General features: G+C 46.1%; 1 protein-coding gene across 5 annotated transcripts in view; it reads right to left on the bottom strand.

Annotated features, from left to right (window-relative positions):
• The window catches only part of TACC2 (transforming acidic coiled-coil containing protein 2), a 150,477-nt gene that overhangs the window by 74,774 nt on the left and 57,990 nt on the right, over positions 1-17,713 (bottom strand). For all 5 annotated transcript variants that reach the window (XM_075423865.1, XM_075423867.1, XM_075423866.1 and 2 more), the window contains 2 exons: positions 11,651-11,776; positions 3,703-3,834 (listed from right to left, as the gene is read on the bottom strand). In XM_075423865.1, coding sequence (XP_075279980.1) covers positions 3,703-3,834; positions 11,651-11,776 — 258 coding nt within the window. Of the gene's footprint in view, positions 1-3,702; positions 3,835-11,650; positions 11,777-17,713 lie in introns of those variants that run through there.

The following is a 17,713-nucleotide window of genomic DNA, read 5'->3' as shown; positions in this document are numbered from 1 at the left end:
ACTCAGGAGATACAATCTCTTTTAAAAGCCTGGAATGGAGGAAATGAAAGAAGAGCAGGACTGGGGATCATTCCTGTCCATTTGTTACACGCTGGCTGATTACGTGGAAGGTATCTGGTTTTTATGTTGTGCTTCAGAAGGTGATGAACACTTTTCAGGGTATCAGCCACAAAGCCTCAAGAAAAATCCTTGGGTGTTAGTTTCCAAGATCAAAGCAACTTAATTTCAAGCCTTCATCCTGTCGCTATTATAAAAAAACATTGCTTCCCTTGTGCAGCAGACAGTCCAGACACACATCAGAGCTACACTACCATTCAGCTCTTATAATACATTGTAAAAAACCCAACCGCCCCCTCCCCATCAAAAACTCTCAAAACCCACTGTTTAGAAACAAGAGGGCCTTGCGACTGCATTTGTATCCCTCACTTGTATTTCCCATCTCTTCCTTGCTCAACGCACTTGTAAACTTAGTGGAACGACTCCTCCCTTTCAAAAGGGTTAAATTCACTCAAGGAAAAAAGCCTTGTGATTTTGAATCCCATTTAATCTCTTTTTCATTTTCCTTATATCATTAAAAGCAACTCTCCCTAGGATTATCGGTATTGGTCATAAATGAAGGCAATACATTAATTTTTCTTCACTTCATTTTACATTAAGCCTCTCCAAATGTGGGCAAAAGGAGAAATCTTCTTTTCAACATGTGATCCGGCAAATAAAACCTAGAAATCATAAAGCTTATCCTGTTTTTCTGTGTGACACCAATAATTTAGCTTTGGTTCCTCCTGGGGAAATATTATGAAGCCACCTTTTGGGAACCAACAAGGCGGAAAAGGGAGCTTTCTGTAAAGACTGGTGTGACTTTTTGCTTTTGGATAGAAAGATTTGTTGCTGTGCTTCCAACTGATTCCAGGCTCATTTCAGGGAAATTGGGTAAGACAGAGAGGTGTATTTAATTTCAGAGATTTAGAGATCAGCAGAAGTTCCCTACCCATCCAGAGCCTCTGAGAATGATCTGATTCCAGTCTGGTTTAGCTTTTGAATGCAAACTGACCCCATATCTGACAACAAGGAGGACCCACCTCTCCATCTCACCAGCCATATTTAACAGCACAGGTGTAGCTTTCAAAGCAGGCAGTGAAGCTACAGGTGAGGACATGCACAAAGCAGCATTTGCTTTTTGCTCTACAGAACGGATTATATCCATCTCTCTTCCTCACAGGATCATCAGAGGGATGGATCAGCTCTTCAGAGCCATTCCAGCTCTATCTGCAGGGCTTCCATAAAGGACAAGTTCCACTCACTAGCAATACTTCAGCACTTCTCCCAAATTATGAAGTGTCTGTGACACAGTTCATAACGTGACCATCATAATCACAGAGGAGACTGAAATGCCTCGAGGATCCATTTTGGAGAAAAATTGTGCAGTGGCGCTGCATTTGCAGAAGTTTAGCACCTTGCTGTCCAGGCAGTTGCTATAAATGTGACAAAGTGAAACATAACCCAATTTGCACGCTATTATTTTCCATGGCTGATATGACTTGATACACATGAATCACACAAAAATGCAAGATAGTCCAAGAAGTATTTACATAACGGGCTGATTATAACAGCAAAGAGCTATTTGGACTTACTGTGCAAATATTTGCTTTTCAACAAGATGCAAGAATTATCTTTCATCCCACAGATATCTCCAGTTCTCACCTCTGTACGCATCTTAATTTCCATTAAGACCTGTGAAAGTCTGTGTTCATGTTACAGACAGAACAAATGTGCAAGTCCAGCTGTGGAGAACCAAGGCTGAGGGTGATGAGGCCGCTATTCGCCAGGCACAACGAGGACACTTGCCAGTGTACATTTTGGTTACCGACATCCTAGGCTGGATTTTAATTTTGCATTAAGCAGTACTACTAATATTACTCAATTACACCATTGTTTACACCCTCCAAGACATTCTTACGCACACATAGATATTTACATTATTAAACACATGACATCATTATCAAAACCAAACAGAAACTTCAGAGGCACAAGCCAATGTAAATATGTGAGCACAGCAGCTCTGCTTGTCTGCAGAGTTCTAAAATTATTTGTCCTCTCTCTGATGCTGAATTCTGGTGAAAAGGAAAAAAAAAACCTCACCATATGCTTTGGTGGTTTCAATTTGGATTTGTAAATGACAGTCATCTGTGACTGCACTAAAGCCCTCACAGCATGTGAAATTCAGTCCAGGGTATCCATAAAGTTCAGACAATTTTGGATGATTCTCTGGAAAGAGCCAACACCTTGGGGTGAATACTTTCCAATTTACAACCTCACCTGACCATTTCTCTCCATTTTTAGAGAATGACCATGGTAGCTACCCTTCATTCAGAAAATTCTCTCCAGAGTATAGAACTTGCATGCTGGTGCAAAACAGACCTTCAAGCACTTCTGCTCCCCTCCAACTATCCACAGGTTAAAAACTGGGGGTCCAGTCTAGCGTCATGGAGGAACATTATACAGAAGACCTGGCCTAACTGTGTTGCAGCAAGCTCATACACCAGAAGTGAGGACCCCATTTTCTGACCAAAATAACCAGAGCTTTAGAACAAATAGTTAACCCACGTGTTTTCTAGATACTATAGTGTGAATGGGTTTTTCACCAGTCTTTGCTGATAGATATTAATTCGCTGTTCCACAGCGGAACATGTCTACTGTGGACATTTTTATTTGTGATTCAGAGCATCCTCCTCCTGACAGCGGCATCTTTTGACACTTTTGAACACAGCTTCAGTGAAGCAGCTTTATTTCCCATGGTGTCTCCTGTCTTGCAACGTACTTGTCACAAGCTGCTGGCCTGTATTTGTGGGGTGGAGAACACTGTTCTCCAGGGAGTGCCCATTTAATATTCTCAGCTGTGCTGTGACCTTTTCCATTAATAGCTGTCACAACAAGGGCATGCCTTTATTGCCCAGCCACAACAGCAGGGTGGTTAATCACCCACAAGACAGGCATCACCTGAAGCTCTGACATGAATATCCAAGCACACATCTTGTCCCGACTACATCTGAGATGGGAGGACTCAGTCTGGGGGTTTTACAAGCAAAAATTTCCTAGGCCATCTATCAAACACTACAGCACCGATCAATGCAAATCTGAAGGAGAGAAACATTTGGCTTTGCAATCAAGATGATTAAACATCTCTCTAGCAAGAGCAAAAACCAAGCTGAACTTCTTCCTTCCGTACTGACAACTACAGTACAAATCCATAGTGTGGGGTGAGGAGGAGACTGGCAGCATCTGAAGGGGAATGAGTAGACAGTCTTCTTCAACATGATCCAATCTTGCATGGTTTCATAAAAAAAAAACCCCAAAAAAACGAAAAACCAGAACAACCAACCAAACCAAACTTGAAATTCAAGAAGGGAAAATATGGGGGGGGGGGGGGGGGGAAGTTATTACTTTAAAAATAGTAGGAAAGATCAGCATAGTCATAAACAGCGTAGTCCAAGCTCCCTCTTCTGGTCTTTTGCGGTAAATATAGTGGAGGAAGCAGGTCTTGGTAATTGACCATTTGGTTTCAAAATCTAGCAACAAAGTGTTCATATAACGTTGACAAAACACTTGTTATTCAGCCTCTTTTACACTACTTATGCTTTCTTAAGCAAAGGATGCACAGACACGGAAATTTATTGTAACATGTGAAATAACTTTGCACAATACCTCTTTTCTTCCCTTGTGAAACCTGTAGTTTCTTCAGCAGGCAGTTCTACACCATCGCCAGGGGCCGCAGACACATGTACATCCCCAGGAATTAGGTTATCAGCTTCTTTGCAGCTAGCAGACTTGGAAGTGCTGCAAAACAATTAGAAATAATAAGCTGACAAATTTCAGAAGTGCCCATGAAGCTCCAGTGAAGACCCCTTAAAAGCTGAATTTTGGCTGGATCTAAACTAAGGACCTCTAAGGAGCACATCGTCCCCTGCCCAATACTGTCTTCCTCCCACCTCCCGCAAATTACTTCTTCCTACAAACCCTATTTCACTAAATTTCTTAGATTACCACATAACCAGTAATATTGCAAGTTTTGACAGCTCTTATAGGCCATAACATTAACTGCCAGAGAAATTTAACTGTGTATGAAATTAGTAAAAATAAATAAATCACTGATGACTACTGTACAGCTCTCACACAGCCCTTTCTCCTCAGCGTACAATACAAACATTCAACGAAGTGACTTGAGTGACTCGTCTTTTACAAAACACTAAAACCTGGGACTAAAAAATTCTCTTACTTTAAAAGCTCTCCCTAGGCTGTAAAGCTAAAAGCACAATAATCCCTGAACTCACGACATGAATGTTACGATTACGGGACTGTAATGCTGCTGCTCTGTTAATTCCTACAAGTCCCGCTGCTCAGCAAAGCCCCACAGGACCCAAGCTCGGGAGCACGACAGCTGTGTAAAGATTTCCAGAGCGCGTAGAGAGGGATTGGAATGACCGAGCTTCTTCCCGGCGAGGGAAGGCACCGCGGGGTGCTTCGGGGAGGCATGTCCCCTCCCGCTCCCCGCAGCAGAGGAGCGCTGGCACAGACACCAGCTGGGTACGGGAGGGAACAGCCATCTGCCCAAACCCCTGGTACGCAGCCGAGCGTAGCCTCACTGTTCCCTCTCCTCAAGGCAGACCAGAGCAGAGCGCACTGTTACAGCTCCATTAACTTTCTGTTGTCTTAAGCGAAACCCAAATTAGAAAAAACCCTCGACAGCCACACAAATAGAACGCTTCTCTCACGAGCCTTCTAATGGTCTTTAAGCAGGTAAATCACCTGTGTATCCAAAAGATCACCCCACAAGAAGCTCACTTGAGGAGCTACTGGAGAGAGTCCAGCGGAGGGCTACAAGGATGGTGAGGGGACTGGAGCATCTCTCCTATGAGGAGAGGCTGAGGGAGCTGGGCTTGTTCAGCCTGAAGAAGAGAAGGCTGAGAGGGGACCTTAGAAATGCCTCTAAATATCTGCAGGGTGGGTGTCAGGAGGATGGGGCCAGGCTCTTCTCAGTGGTGCCCAGCGACAGGACAAGGGGCAATGGGCACAAACTGAAGCACAGGAAGTTCTGTCTGAACATGAGGAAGAACTTCTTCCCTCTGAGGGTGATGGAGCCCTGGCACAGGCTGCCCAGGGAGGTTGTGGAGTCTCCTTCTCTGGAGATATTCCAGACCTGCGTGGACAAGGTCCTGTGCAGCCTGTTCTGGGTGACCCTGCTTCGGCAGGGGGTTGGACTAGATGACCCACAGAGGTCCCTTCCAACCCCGACCATTCTGTGATTCTGTGATTCTCCCTTACTTTGAGCAGACTGGTAACTGTACTACTCCCCCTGCTTCACCCACACTCATTAAACTAATGACAGGAAAGGAACTAAGCAACCAGTGGCTTCATGTCTCAAACACAGGAGCAGTGCAGGTGTCGCCCCACCACGTTGTCCTTCCCAGGGCCTCCGACAGGCCCAAGGGACACAGATGGGCTGGGGCAGCTCCGCACATGACACCTGCCCCCGTGCCAGCGCCGGCTTCCAGGCACCCACACGCCAATGGGTAAGGAAACGGTGGTGGAACCAGGCCTTGGCTGAGACATTTCTTTAAGGTTTCCTGAACTAAATATAAACAGCTATCTTCGCCGTTCTTTTTAAAATTTCCTCTGCACTCCCCTCCAGTAATTATACTGTAATTGTAGGAGGTAGATGATTAAGTTTTGTTACTGAATAAGAGTCAGTAAAGTTCAGGGACAGATTCCTTTCTTTAGAAACATGTATACAAACAGAGGACAAACGTGAATCACGTCCCTAACTTTGGTGACAATGCATACAAGCCAAAGCGTTTATCCGCTAACTTACTAAGACTACGAAGGCTCTTTCTGAGAGTGGTTCACCTTGATCAGCTCATATCCATGACAGTGCTTTGTCCCACATGGGACAGCTCCTCAGTTACTTCTTCTAAGAAACCACCTCTGCTTTACACACTCCTTCCTTCCTTCCTTCCCCCCTTCTTCCCCTTCCCCTTCCCCAGTTTGTCCAAACTGGTCTGACACTGACACAGACTTCCTAAATTTTCAGTCACATCAAGTTAAAATATTTAAATAAAAAGCAAGCTGTTTCCTTTTTCATGCAAAGGACTTTCCCTTTGCTAAAAATGGCTGTCCTAATATAGTAACAGCATCAAATATACACAAAGGCGCTGTGACTATATAGGGTCACACGGAGATTAGAGAAAGTAAGATTTTACAGCAAAAAGTAAACTGCTAAAAATACGCAAATGCTGAACATCTGTTTGCAGACTAAACAAAGAATTGCAAAACCCAAGCAATTCACAAGAGGGCCCAGCCAAGCAAGAACACCAAACGCACATAAAATTACGGGCCTGATGTTAGGCACCCATAAAGCCATCCCGGTTAATTGCTTACAGCAGCACCTGTTCCCCTCGCACCCTGCGCACAGGCCCCCAGTGCCCATCTGCAGCCCTGCAGCTCCCCCCCGTAAGTCTTCCCACATAAAATGAAACCATTTTCAGAGACACGCTTTGACAAATGTAATTTCTAACGCTCTCTGCAAAGCAAAACTAGCTATCAAAACAGGCATTTTAGGTAGAGCTCTGGCCTTCACAAAGCACAGGGCTTACTTTTATGAGCTATACTATCTGTATGTGTCAAAATCAGAGAATCACAGAATGTTAGGGGTTGGAAGGGACCTCTGTGGGTCACCCAGTCCAACCCCCCTGCCGAAGCAGGGTCACCCAGAACAGGCTGCACAGGACCTTGTCCAGGCGGGTCTTGAATATCTCCAGAGAAGGAGACTCCACAACCTCCCTGGGCAGCCTGTGCCAGGGCTCCGTCACCCTCAGAGAGAAGTTGTTCTTCCTCATGTTCAGGTGCAACTTCCCCTGCTTCAGTTTGTGCCCATTGCCCCTTGTCCTGTCGCTGGGCACCCCTGAAAAGAGTCTGGCCCCATCCTCCTGACACCAACCCTTAAGATATTTGTAGGCATTTAAAATCCACAAATAGTTTCCCTTCATCTTTCCAAGCTTCATCTAAACCATCAAATACTGCATTCCCACGAAGACCACGCCTGCCCAGTGCCAGCTGCCTTACTTGTGCAAGTGGGCTTGTAAAGGAACACAGCGAAGATGCAGTCGGCACTTGCATTTTCTCCAGCACCTTGTGCCAACAGGAGTACCAGGAGGCATCCCCCTGCGTGCCATGGGAGGGTGGACTGCAGGACAGGGTATCAGGGCCGGCCTCCGCTCCTTCTCCCCCTGCTGTCGCTCCAACAAGGGCTGATATTGCCACACAATAATTTGGGCACTGCTCAGCGTGGTTTGCAGTAGCATTGCAAGAGCTCAGTGTTACTGGTTATTGCCCATCCCCAGACGGGCACTGCCTGCAGGTGGGTGCTGCCCGCTGGTGGCATAATAAAGCTCACAAGGGACAAGGCAGAAGCAGAGCAGCTCAGAAACGGTACAGACTGCACAGAGGCAGCAACCCCATCCGAAACACAGGCTCTGTGTCCACCCTGAACCCTCCGGGGTAAGTCTGCATCAACCCAGGTACGTGTATCAACTCATGGTACTTGTATCGGCTCAGACACGAAGTGGCTACATTAAAACCTCTGCTTCTCCACAGCTCTCACTAAAACAAGGCTTGCCATTAAACTTGTTTTCCAATGAGTGACATTCTAATAGTTGTCTACCAAAAGAGCCAAGTCTTCCTGGCGCACAACAAACTACACATTGGCCAGTCTTTATTCTGTAGAGTCGAGCTGATTAGAAAACAAACATTTTTCAAGCTCTGTCTCTGTTTATTTTTAAGTAATTCTCAAAAGTCACCTTCTGACCTCCTGTGCATACAGATGCCCCTGGGTATTCCCGCCTGTGTCCTGCTAACACTGAGGAGCACACCCCGAGAGCATCACTCTGCAAGCGGGAAAGGTCCATCTGCAGATAAAGCAACACAGCTTTCAGTGCATCCGACATCACCCATCGCAAATTCCCTGGTGACAGCTGTGTGAGCCCTCTGCATCACAGCAGCTGGGAGAGAGCCTGATGCAGGGGAACACCACGTTTTCCAACGCCAGCTCAGGTTAGAACAGCTTTCCTTCCCTACTACCCACGACAGAGCTGTGTTGGCTCTGTCTGGTCTGGACTAAGCACCATGCTGCAGCTCTGCAACCTCAGCTGGAGGTTAAATGCAAGCGCAGAAGCTTTCCTCAGGGTGTGGTAGGGCCCAGACTGGGTTGCCCTGGCTGTTACCTATGGCCTGACCCTAAAGACAACCCATGCAGCCAGTGCTTTCCAAGCTGCCATTTTATTCCCAGGCAGCTGCAGGTTTTTTGCCCACGAGACGGGCAGCAAGTTGCAAGGGAACAGGTAGACACTGCTCAGAAATGTTTAACACCTCTAACCACAGAGCCAAGCTAAGCTGTAGTCTTACACAGCTGGGGCACTTGTCTGCCTTCTCTGCCTTTCCAGTCCAAACATTTCTCGCATGAAACAGTAGTCCTGTTGCAGAGCTCTGCACCTGCAGCATGAAGAGAAAGATGTGTCTAGCCAAAATTTCTCCTAGTGCAACGTGTACTGGCAAATCAGAGTGAACTTGGCCTTTCACTGCTTAGCAAAAATGCTTGGCAGAACAGCTGGTGAACTTTTTACCTAATTCTTTTCAGGGCACTCCTCAGCAGATACAGTAAACACAATCTGCTTACTGAGCAGATGATACTATGTTGTGCCTGATCAATATGTAATCAGGAGGGGAGGAGAGAGGCAGGCAGTCATCCTCAAGGAGCAAAACAAAGATACAGTTTCTTGACTGGACAGATGGAGGGACAACCTGATCTCTTATTACGCACTGCCATCTGGAAGACATTTAGCACAAACTGACCCCTGCCTTATATGCACCATCATTTTCCCCTGTCAAAGTGCACACGATCTGCGTTATATGACACCCCTGATGAGGAAATACATGGAAACAAAAGGAATTCATTAGTAAATAACTGAATATATTGGGGAAAAACACTTTATAATTGTATGTTACTGCAGTGAGACTGGAATAGCATCATGCCATCTACTAGCCCTGGTAACATTTCAAAAGTACGGCGCATGGGTATAACCAGCAAGCACTGACACAGAGACATGACACGTGTGTGCACTAGAGAATTTTTTTGCAGTCATACTGAAAAGCAGTGCTGCAGTATTTCTACACAAAATGCCAAAAAAGCAGTGGCTTTAATGTGATCAGTAAGACTTCTATAAGCAAGAATCTGCTCCACATCACAGGTGAAGAGAAGATGACGGATAAGGCCATGACATGAAACAACAAACACCACTGAAACTCTTCCTTTGGATAAGAAAAGCCCAGTCCTGCTATTACTGATCCTCAGTGTGAGCATAACCCTGCACATTTTAAGACCACTACTTTCATTTGCGATTAACACCGTGCTGTTACCAGGTGAGGTCTGAGCAACCCACAGAGAAGTCGGCAGCGTTTGTTACCACTGGAAGAGACCTGCGCCGTGCCCGTTTCAGACAGGGGCTAAAGCAGGGGTCCAGCCGCGCCAAGATTAACCCCTCTTCTGCCGATCAGCTGCATCCGCGGGTGGGCACACGCGGGAGCTGCTGCGTTTCTGCTGTTCTGCTGCACCCAGGAGCACCTCTGCACGGCTCACCAGGAAGCTGGCGAGCAACCACAGCCTGGACAAGAAAGACAGGCTCAAGGAGAACAGGTAGGCTTTTACGTCTAAAGTCCAACAAGGATGCAAAATAAAAGAGTAAGAAAAACAAACAATACTGACAAGAGTTAACTTGTGCAGCTTTCTAAAAAAAAAGACAAAAAAAAAAAATAAAATCAACAAACACAGGTGAACTACCTGCAGCTGGATTCACTCCAGCTGACCACAGTGTACTGCACTTTCACCTTCCTCCGTTTTGGGAGCTGACAAACATCCCGCTTCCACAGTGAATACCCCCAGCTTGCAACTTTCTGGCACTGATCCCTTGCAAAAATCCTTGCACCTTCATCAGGGTCAGGATATGGAAACAAGAGCCAGATCCTGAGGCTGCTGCACGGTCTGTGTGCCCTCACCCCTACTGGGCTCAGCCCCCCCCGTATGGGCTAACTACAGCTCCAGCCCTCGCAGTCTACGCAACTTGGCTGACGCAAGGAACCCCGAGACTAACTTCTGGATGTCAAGGGTAAAAACATTTTAGAGAGAGAAGTTACGAAGTAAAGCAAAAGAAAAGGTATAATATAATTCACTCAAAATTACAGATCCAGATGAGAATGTGAACAGTGAATTCACGAGATTTACAAGCAGGAGTAAATTAAAACACTCTAGGACTGCTCTTCCTAAATGTTTCCTGCGGTGACACTTAATCATAGACAGCTTGTGTGCCTTTTTCCCTACAAACAGCAAACTATCACCCCAAGGGCAACAAAGTCTTCTCTTTCAGACTGCAGTCCAGAGACCATATATAAATCTCCCTGGCACTTTTGGTGAGTCTTTTCTCATTCCTCTGCATTCAGAAAGTAGCTCATAGCTTCACCTCAATTACTGCTCACTTCTTTTTAACTGCCTTGCTACTATGGCCAACAATCCATTACCAAGAAAAGACAGAATCCACAAAAACCCATCAGTAACCCAATTACATATGTTAAAAACAAAGAAACACAACTCTTTGGCTAAAAACTTACAATAACTGGAAGAAATCCACACCATTAGCTTCCCACTGTAAGCTTCTCTAGATCTTCTTACCCTGATTGTAGGCAAAAGTTTGTTTCTCACAGATTCACTCCACCAGAATTAGCGACTCACCAGCTTGGGGACGGATGGAAGACCAGTACGGGCTGAACAGCAAAGTCACCCAGCTTTTAAGGTGGATTGAGCAAACCACGCAAGGTCCCTTCTGCCTCTGATATAGCACATTATTGCTACTTCAGCTAACCACTTTAATGCTAGCTTAAATATATTGTGCATGTTTACACTCCGCTGAATTCACAATGATTGAAGAGTAAACACACCCTACAAGGCTTCCTCTATTGTTGGCAGTTAGGACAAGCTCACACAGCCAAAGAACTTGACAACCCAACTGCCACCAGCACAAATTAACCAACAGTTTCCCTTCTTGGTGCAAGTAAATGCAGACAAAAAGCCCAGTGTCGAAGAGAGATGAGAGATGAGACACTTGAATGCTTAATAATCAGCATTATACCATCAAGGAACTTCTCAAAATTAAAGAAAATGCCCAAAGGATCAGTTACCCTGTACTAAACCGAAAAAAAGTATAAGCACCTAAAGAAATGTAAGGCATAGATTGCACCTTCATGTTGCCTGACCCTCCCATGTGCCAGAGTGATTCAATCTCAGGGACAGGTAAATGGCATCTTCCTTTGAAGGTTTGGATAGAAGGTGACTTAAATTCTGATGTAGACTTCCACTGACAGATGCTCCGCTGACTACAGCCGGACTCAGCAAACCCATCAGCAACTGGCCATACCAGACATATATCCACCCAAGAAGAGTGACAGCGATTTCTCAGCTAGCGCTGACCTCCGTGGTCCTCCAGCCACCCACACCAGTAAGCAGTCTGCAGCTGCTCCCCACCGCTCCAGCCGCGGCGGCTCGGTACAGTACCTTGCTGCAGTCAGCTCAGCAGCATCCACAGGGTCAGCATTTCCAAACACCGCAGGGACAGCTAAGGGTTGCTCGGCAGGATCAAGGGGAGAAGCCAACTGTATATCATCACCTGGCCCAGAAGGGCTGCAGAGAGAAAAAAATGGAAAAAAGGAAGCCTTAGAGGTCTGAGTTACTGCAGAACTGTTGTCATTTGGCTGTTGGAACCCCTGGGCTTCAGCGTGCGTATGCTACCGTGTGTGTTAGGGAACGCAGCGAAAGTTGGTGAAGTTGGCGTTTTTCACGTAAGTTGCTTTTGTGCACAGCTCTACTGTTCCCACCGGCCTGAAGCTACTGGATTTTTGTCTGTGTTACAACTGCAGGAGCAATGAGAAAGCACAATCCAACAGCAAATTCACCCCATTTTGATGATGACTTTAAAAAGCAAATAAGAAAATGAGCTACTGCTTGAAAAAGAGAAATAGCAAGACTTCCTCGCTTAGATACCACGTAACACAGGGCACTTGAGTCCGGCTTTGCCACGGGGCTGCGCGGGGGCTCGTGGCTGGGAGCCCAGAGTCAGACGAAGGTGCCCCAGGTGCTGCAGGAGCACACGCAGGCAGACCCCCAGCCTGGTCCCACACCCGGGCGACACAGGGCGCAGCCCAGAGCTAAGTGGCTAAAGGAAAACAATCTGGAAATGCACCCTTGAATAAATAAGGAAGGGAGCCTCGCTGAAGAAGGGGGTTTCATTTATTTTTAACAAAGACACCAAACCATGGGAATATTTTGTTGGTTACTTCAACCTGACTTTCCTATGTGGCCACTCAGAAACCAGGGCCCTGAAAGTGTTAGTTTTCCCTGGAACTCACTGAAATCCACAGTTTTTTGTACAATACAAAATATGACCATTAATTGGGGTTCCAGTTTCACATCTGCAGATTCACCCAGCTGGCTCGGTTTTGAGGTGCCGCATTCCTGCTGCCCATGCTGTTTCCAGTACCAAGCGAACGCAACCCTGGACACAGACGGACGGCAGTGCCTTACACAGACAGATTTGAGCAGAGGTCTATAAACTTAAAACTGTCACTTAGCATTTGGAATTTCAGCTTAAAAACAAAAATCCCTAAATCACAGACCTCAGCTTTAACACTAGACAATTACTTCCACACCTAACTGCAAATCCAGTGGACCAGTACGATTCTCTACTGTAGTCTAACTTTGGTTCAAAGAACATCACAAGGAGTTAAACTGCACTGTAATAAAGTCACTATTGTTCTGATAACTTCACACTTGAAACATTTTATCTAAAGGATTCTGTAAAGTAACACATTCGTATGGACATCATGATTTGTCAAGCTGGTTTTCTGATTTTTTAATATTATTTTAATTAATTACACCTGTGCTCCTTTGTAAGCCAGTGTTTCTGCTTTTCATTTCCAGCGTGTTCACAGCATCATTCTGCACTCAGTCCAGTTCATTTGTCCATGGCATCCCTGACAAGCCAAGCGACATTCTCCCCTCCCTTACCCCACCTCTAACAAGCACAGGGCTAAGCCACCGCAGCGAGTGCAGTTCTCTGGTGACAGCCTAGAACATTCGATTATTTTTTTAAACTCACGAATTTACTTTTATCTAATTACAATACTAAGCAATGAACTGTCCACACGTTCTCTCATTTAACGACACCTGAGGGCTCAGTCTGTTGTGGGAAGCTCTGAGCTAAGATGTTTACAAGTTCTCTAGTCCTGTGGCTTTTTTGTGTGAAAGGACCAGTTTCGCTCATCATTAAGAGTTGCACATATTTACAGCACAAACTGGGGTGCCCCCTCTTCTTTGCCTTACAATGAGCGTTTAGAAAGCAGACCTCAACAACAGGACATTGCAATTTCTTGCCTATATACATAAGGAGCGAAACGCAGATGAGCAGGTTTTGTTCTGGCTGCTGACAGAGCACGAAGGGTCTTTCCTGCGAACATACAGAAAGCACAGCACAAGCCAAAACTGCAGTCGAAGCCGCTGTACTGGTGTGCCCCGATCTGGGGAGAAGCAAAGCATTTGCCCGCTGCACAACCCGCTCGCGGCCAGCCGTTTTCATGCCGTCTGCGGACAAGGTAACCTGAAACGCGGCTCGGGGAGGTGATGGAGAAGCTGCTCCTTGCCAAGCAGCCCTACTCCGTGCAGCACAAACAATGAAGCCATCCAAAAGCTGCTCAAACAAGTTCCACAAGTGACATTCCTGGGCATCACAACCGCCTTCGCCTGGCAGGCGCCTGCCACCAGGTCGCTGCTGCAAGCCCTCTCCAGCACCCGGCCTTCTAGGTCGATTCATTTCAAGAACTGAGCTCTAAAAAGGCCACGAGCCTTTTCCAGTCCATCACCCGATTCCGGATCAAGTCTGGAAGAGGATCTACTTAAAATGACTTCCAAATTCTAGTTATGACAAGCATGACTGAAATACTTTTCAAAGGAAAATAGCTCGCAGTTTAACAAGCAGTTGCTTGCTAACAGCTGCAGCGAGTGCACTAAATTCAGCCCAAAGTCCAAGGGGTTCAGTCTGTTATTAGTGAGTCACAAGTGAAAGACATTGCCCATCAAGTGTCCTGAGGCTCTTGAGTTTCGTAATTTCACTTTTAAGGCCTCTACTTTCCCTTGAAAAGAGATTTTCCAAGTCACTGTTAGAAGGCAGGTACGCAAATAGCAACTTTCAGGCAAAGCTTGACCCATAGCAGTCATTAAATGTCAATGAGGAATGAGAAATAACCACTTACACCTATGTAATTTCTTCTGTTTAAACACAGGAGGTCTGACCTCTGTCTATGTAAGAAGTTTTCAAACCAAGGCGGGAAACATATCTAAAATATGAAAAAAGCACAACTTGAGGCCGGCGGACACAGAGGGAAGCGGGGTCAGCCCCTCGGCGCAGACACAGCGAGGGCTGGGTGCTCTGGTGGGCCTGCTGGCTGCTCTCCTGTCGACATCAGCGAGATGCAAACCTCAAAACCCCAATTTCATGCTCAAATTTTCAAAGGTTTTGACACTGGTGCTGGAGACAGAAGGCAGCTCCGGGTCTTGGCATTTTCTCCCGGTCCATGTTTTTCCAATCAGCAGAGATCTGGATGTGGCTCCCTTTGAACAGTCAACAACAGCTCCGAGTTTACTCCAAGGGAAACCAGTAAGGACTTCAGGCCCTGCTATCTCCTAGTCCTAAACATTTGGTTGCTTTTAATGAGATAACGGTGAGATTTATAGACCCTGCTCTTACTCCAGAAAACTCTGGAAAATGGCACCAACCACCGCAAGGCAGGACTGAGCTCTCAGCACTTCCAGTTTTTTCAAGAAGCAAGATGTTGCTCACTGGCTAGAGCAAGGCTGATAGACAAAATCCTCTAGATTTCATACTTGGCTTTGTAAAAACTCAGGCTGAAGAGTCAATTTTTTGAGCCTCAGGTTACACACGCATAAGAAATAAATATTAATTCACTGCAGAATAATATTGAGAGGATTTACTATTTCCAAGAAGCTCTTGCACTGCAATTCTTTGCAAGGAAAAGAGATCTAGCAGCATTTATTTCAGTTCAAATTCACTGATCCAAACACATTGTACCTCTTAAAATTTCTTCCACTAAGTAATTCCTTCGTAATATTGATTTTTACCTTCTCTTCTTTTCTCGTTTATCTTGTACAGTAGCCACACTCATTGAAATAAAGTTCATGTGTAGAAAATCCAGCAACAAACTGCTCTAGTCGCTCTATGCACCTTTGGTATTTCTTTAAAAGTATTTTCATGATTATTGGGACTCATATAATTTATATGGGGAAATTATAATAATTTCATAATTATAATTATGATTATAATTTAGCAGAGTAGGAGGCAAGAAGCTATTTCTCAGATTAGAAATCAACATGACTGGTATCAGAAACTAAAACTAATCTTGTTTAGGAAACAGCTCAGGAGTGCTGCATAAGCTACCAGCACAGGATTAAAAACTAACAAAGCCCTCTTTCCCCCCACCCCGAACTACTTCTTGTGAGGTAATTTAAGATCAGTTTAAATAGTAACAAAATTTTAGGAAAAATATGAGATTCTAAGATAGAAATGGAAAGCCTGGCTTGATTTCCCAGTGAGCTAAGGGGACACCCCCACATCCAAATGACGTCCACACAGGGCAAGGCCATACGCCAGCAATAGCTTTCACAGCTCAGACACAGCAACAACTGGGGGTCACTGGTTACTGCTGCTGTCGCCAGGCACAGATAGAACCAAGGCTTTACTCTTCCCAGCTAAACGCACACTCACAGTCAAAAGTTCAATTTTTGGGAAACACGCTGCCTTTTGTAAAGCCAGCAAAGACTTACTTTTGCATTTAAATATGTGATTTTGGAAAAAGCTGGCGAATTACTTCTGTAGTCTGAAGGAGAAACTATGCCTGAAGTGCCTCGCATCAGCACTTTGTGTTTACACTGCAGGACCTTCCGCAGGCCTCAGCCAGGCCGAGCCCTGCTGAGCTGGGCGCTTTACAAACACAGGAATGAAGGTATCCAAGAGATGAACTGGCAGGTGCTAATTAAACAAATAAAATCATTGTCACACTGGGGACACATGAGTTTGACGCACAGTAAAAAGACGTTCCCAGCAAGATCCCAGAACTGGCTCCTGGGGGAATTATTCCAGTGTCCGAGATGTACACGCTCTTCCTCCGAGCCAGACTCGAGCAACGCGCAGAGCAGGTCTGAGTGCTGAGCGACCGTCCTCGGAGCGCCCAGGGAGAGCCAGCCCAGCCCACCGCGGCTTGGGCAGCACCCGAGTCACGCCGGTCCCCAGGGAAGGGAACTGCCAGCATCCCAGCTGAGTAGCAGGAACCAGCAGCATCTCCCGAAGGCTGCGGGCTGCCGGCAGGCCATGCGGGAACACGCGACGGCCCGGCTCCAGACACAAGGCTGTGCTTCCAGCAACAAGGGAGCCCCTTCTCCTACTGCAAATTTCCATACTGATAAAGTAAGAAAGGAAAACAAACGCAGAGACTGCATTCTGGAGAAATTAAAGCATCTTTTAAAAGACTTCCTGAAGGCAATGCCCCACCTATTGAAAGCAACCCCAGAAACACCAGCTGCACAGCAGCTGGCCATCCATGCAGGTAACTCCAAATTACCCGGCCGAGCGGGACGACGGTGCTATCGCTGTCAGGCAATCCGCGCACGTGACGACGGAGAGCAGTTCTCAGAAGCGATACTTTGCTGGCAGTGCTTGTGGAAATCCTGACAAGGTAGAGAAGTTATATTGGCAGGGGATGGTGTTTAGTCACACATTACCTGAGGGCCTGGACTTCCTCTCTCACCCAACCCTTCTTGCTCAGAAGTCCCTTACCCTTTGTAACACGTGTATCCAGACCGATTATCGGTGTGACTAGTCATAACCATAAAACAGAAAAAAATAATTTATTTTTTTTTGCCTGAGTATTCTACATTACTGTGGTCACATTAAAACCTAAAAGTTATGGTGAGTGATTACATTAAACAAACAAATACAATTAATTTAGATGAAAAGACTAAAGGGGACTGACACACGTGTTACAGTGTTACTTCCTTTGCAAGCTACAAGAGGGACAACAGCAAGCCACATAAAAGTCTTAGAAGTATAAATCACTCCTGCACAGGATGAATAAGCATATTTGCTGTAATCACTGTCAAGCATTATAAAAAGCCCATAACGTCACCACCATACAGCTTTTAAAGCCTCCGAAGGGCTCTCAGTCACGTCCCGATGTTCACTGCTGCAGAATTTGGAAGTTTCCAAATTCCAGCAAGTAAAGCTGAACCAGGAGATTCTCAGTCCTACTGAACACACACGCACCCCCCCAGAAAAACCTCCCCCCCCCCCCGCTGACAGGAGGCCGGGCAGAAACCCCAAGCACAAGCCATGGGACGGGGCAGGATCTGTCGCGGAGGCAAGCAGAGAGGGAGTCCTGCCCGGAGCTGGGGGCACGGCGGTGGGAGCAGGAGGGCATTTCACTCGCTAGGAGAGGTACTTCTCAAAAAGTTGTTCGGGGGAGGGGGGGAGGAGGAAAAAAAGCGCTCAATAAT

This window comes from Opisthocomus hoazin, chromosome 6, assembly GCF_030867145.1.
Source record: "Opisthocomus hoazin isolate bOpiHoa1 chromosome 6, bOpiHoa1.hap1, whole genome shotgun sequence".
NCBI classification, from domain to species: domain Eukaryota; kingdom Metazoa; phylum Chordata; class Aves; order Opisthocomiformes; family Opisthocomidae; genus Opisthocomus; species Opisthocomus hoazin.
This window is presented reverse-complemented; position numbering and strand designations above follow the sequence as displayed.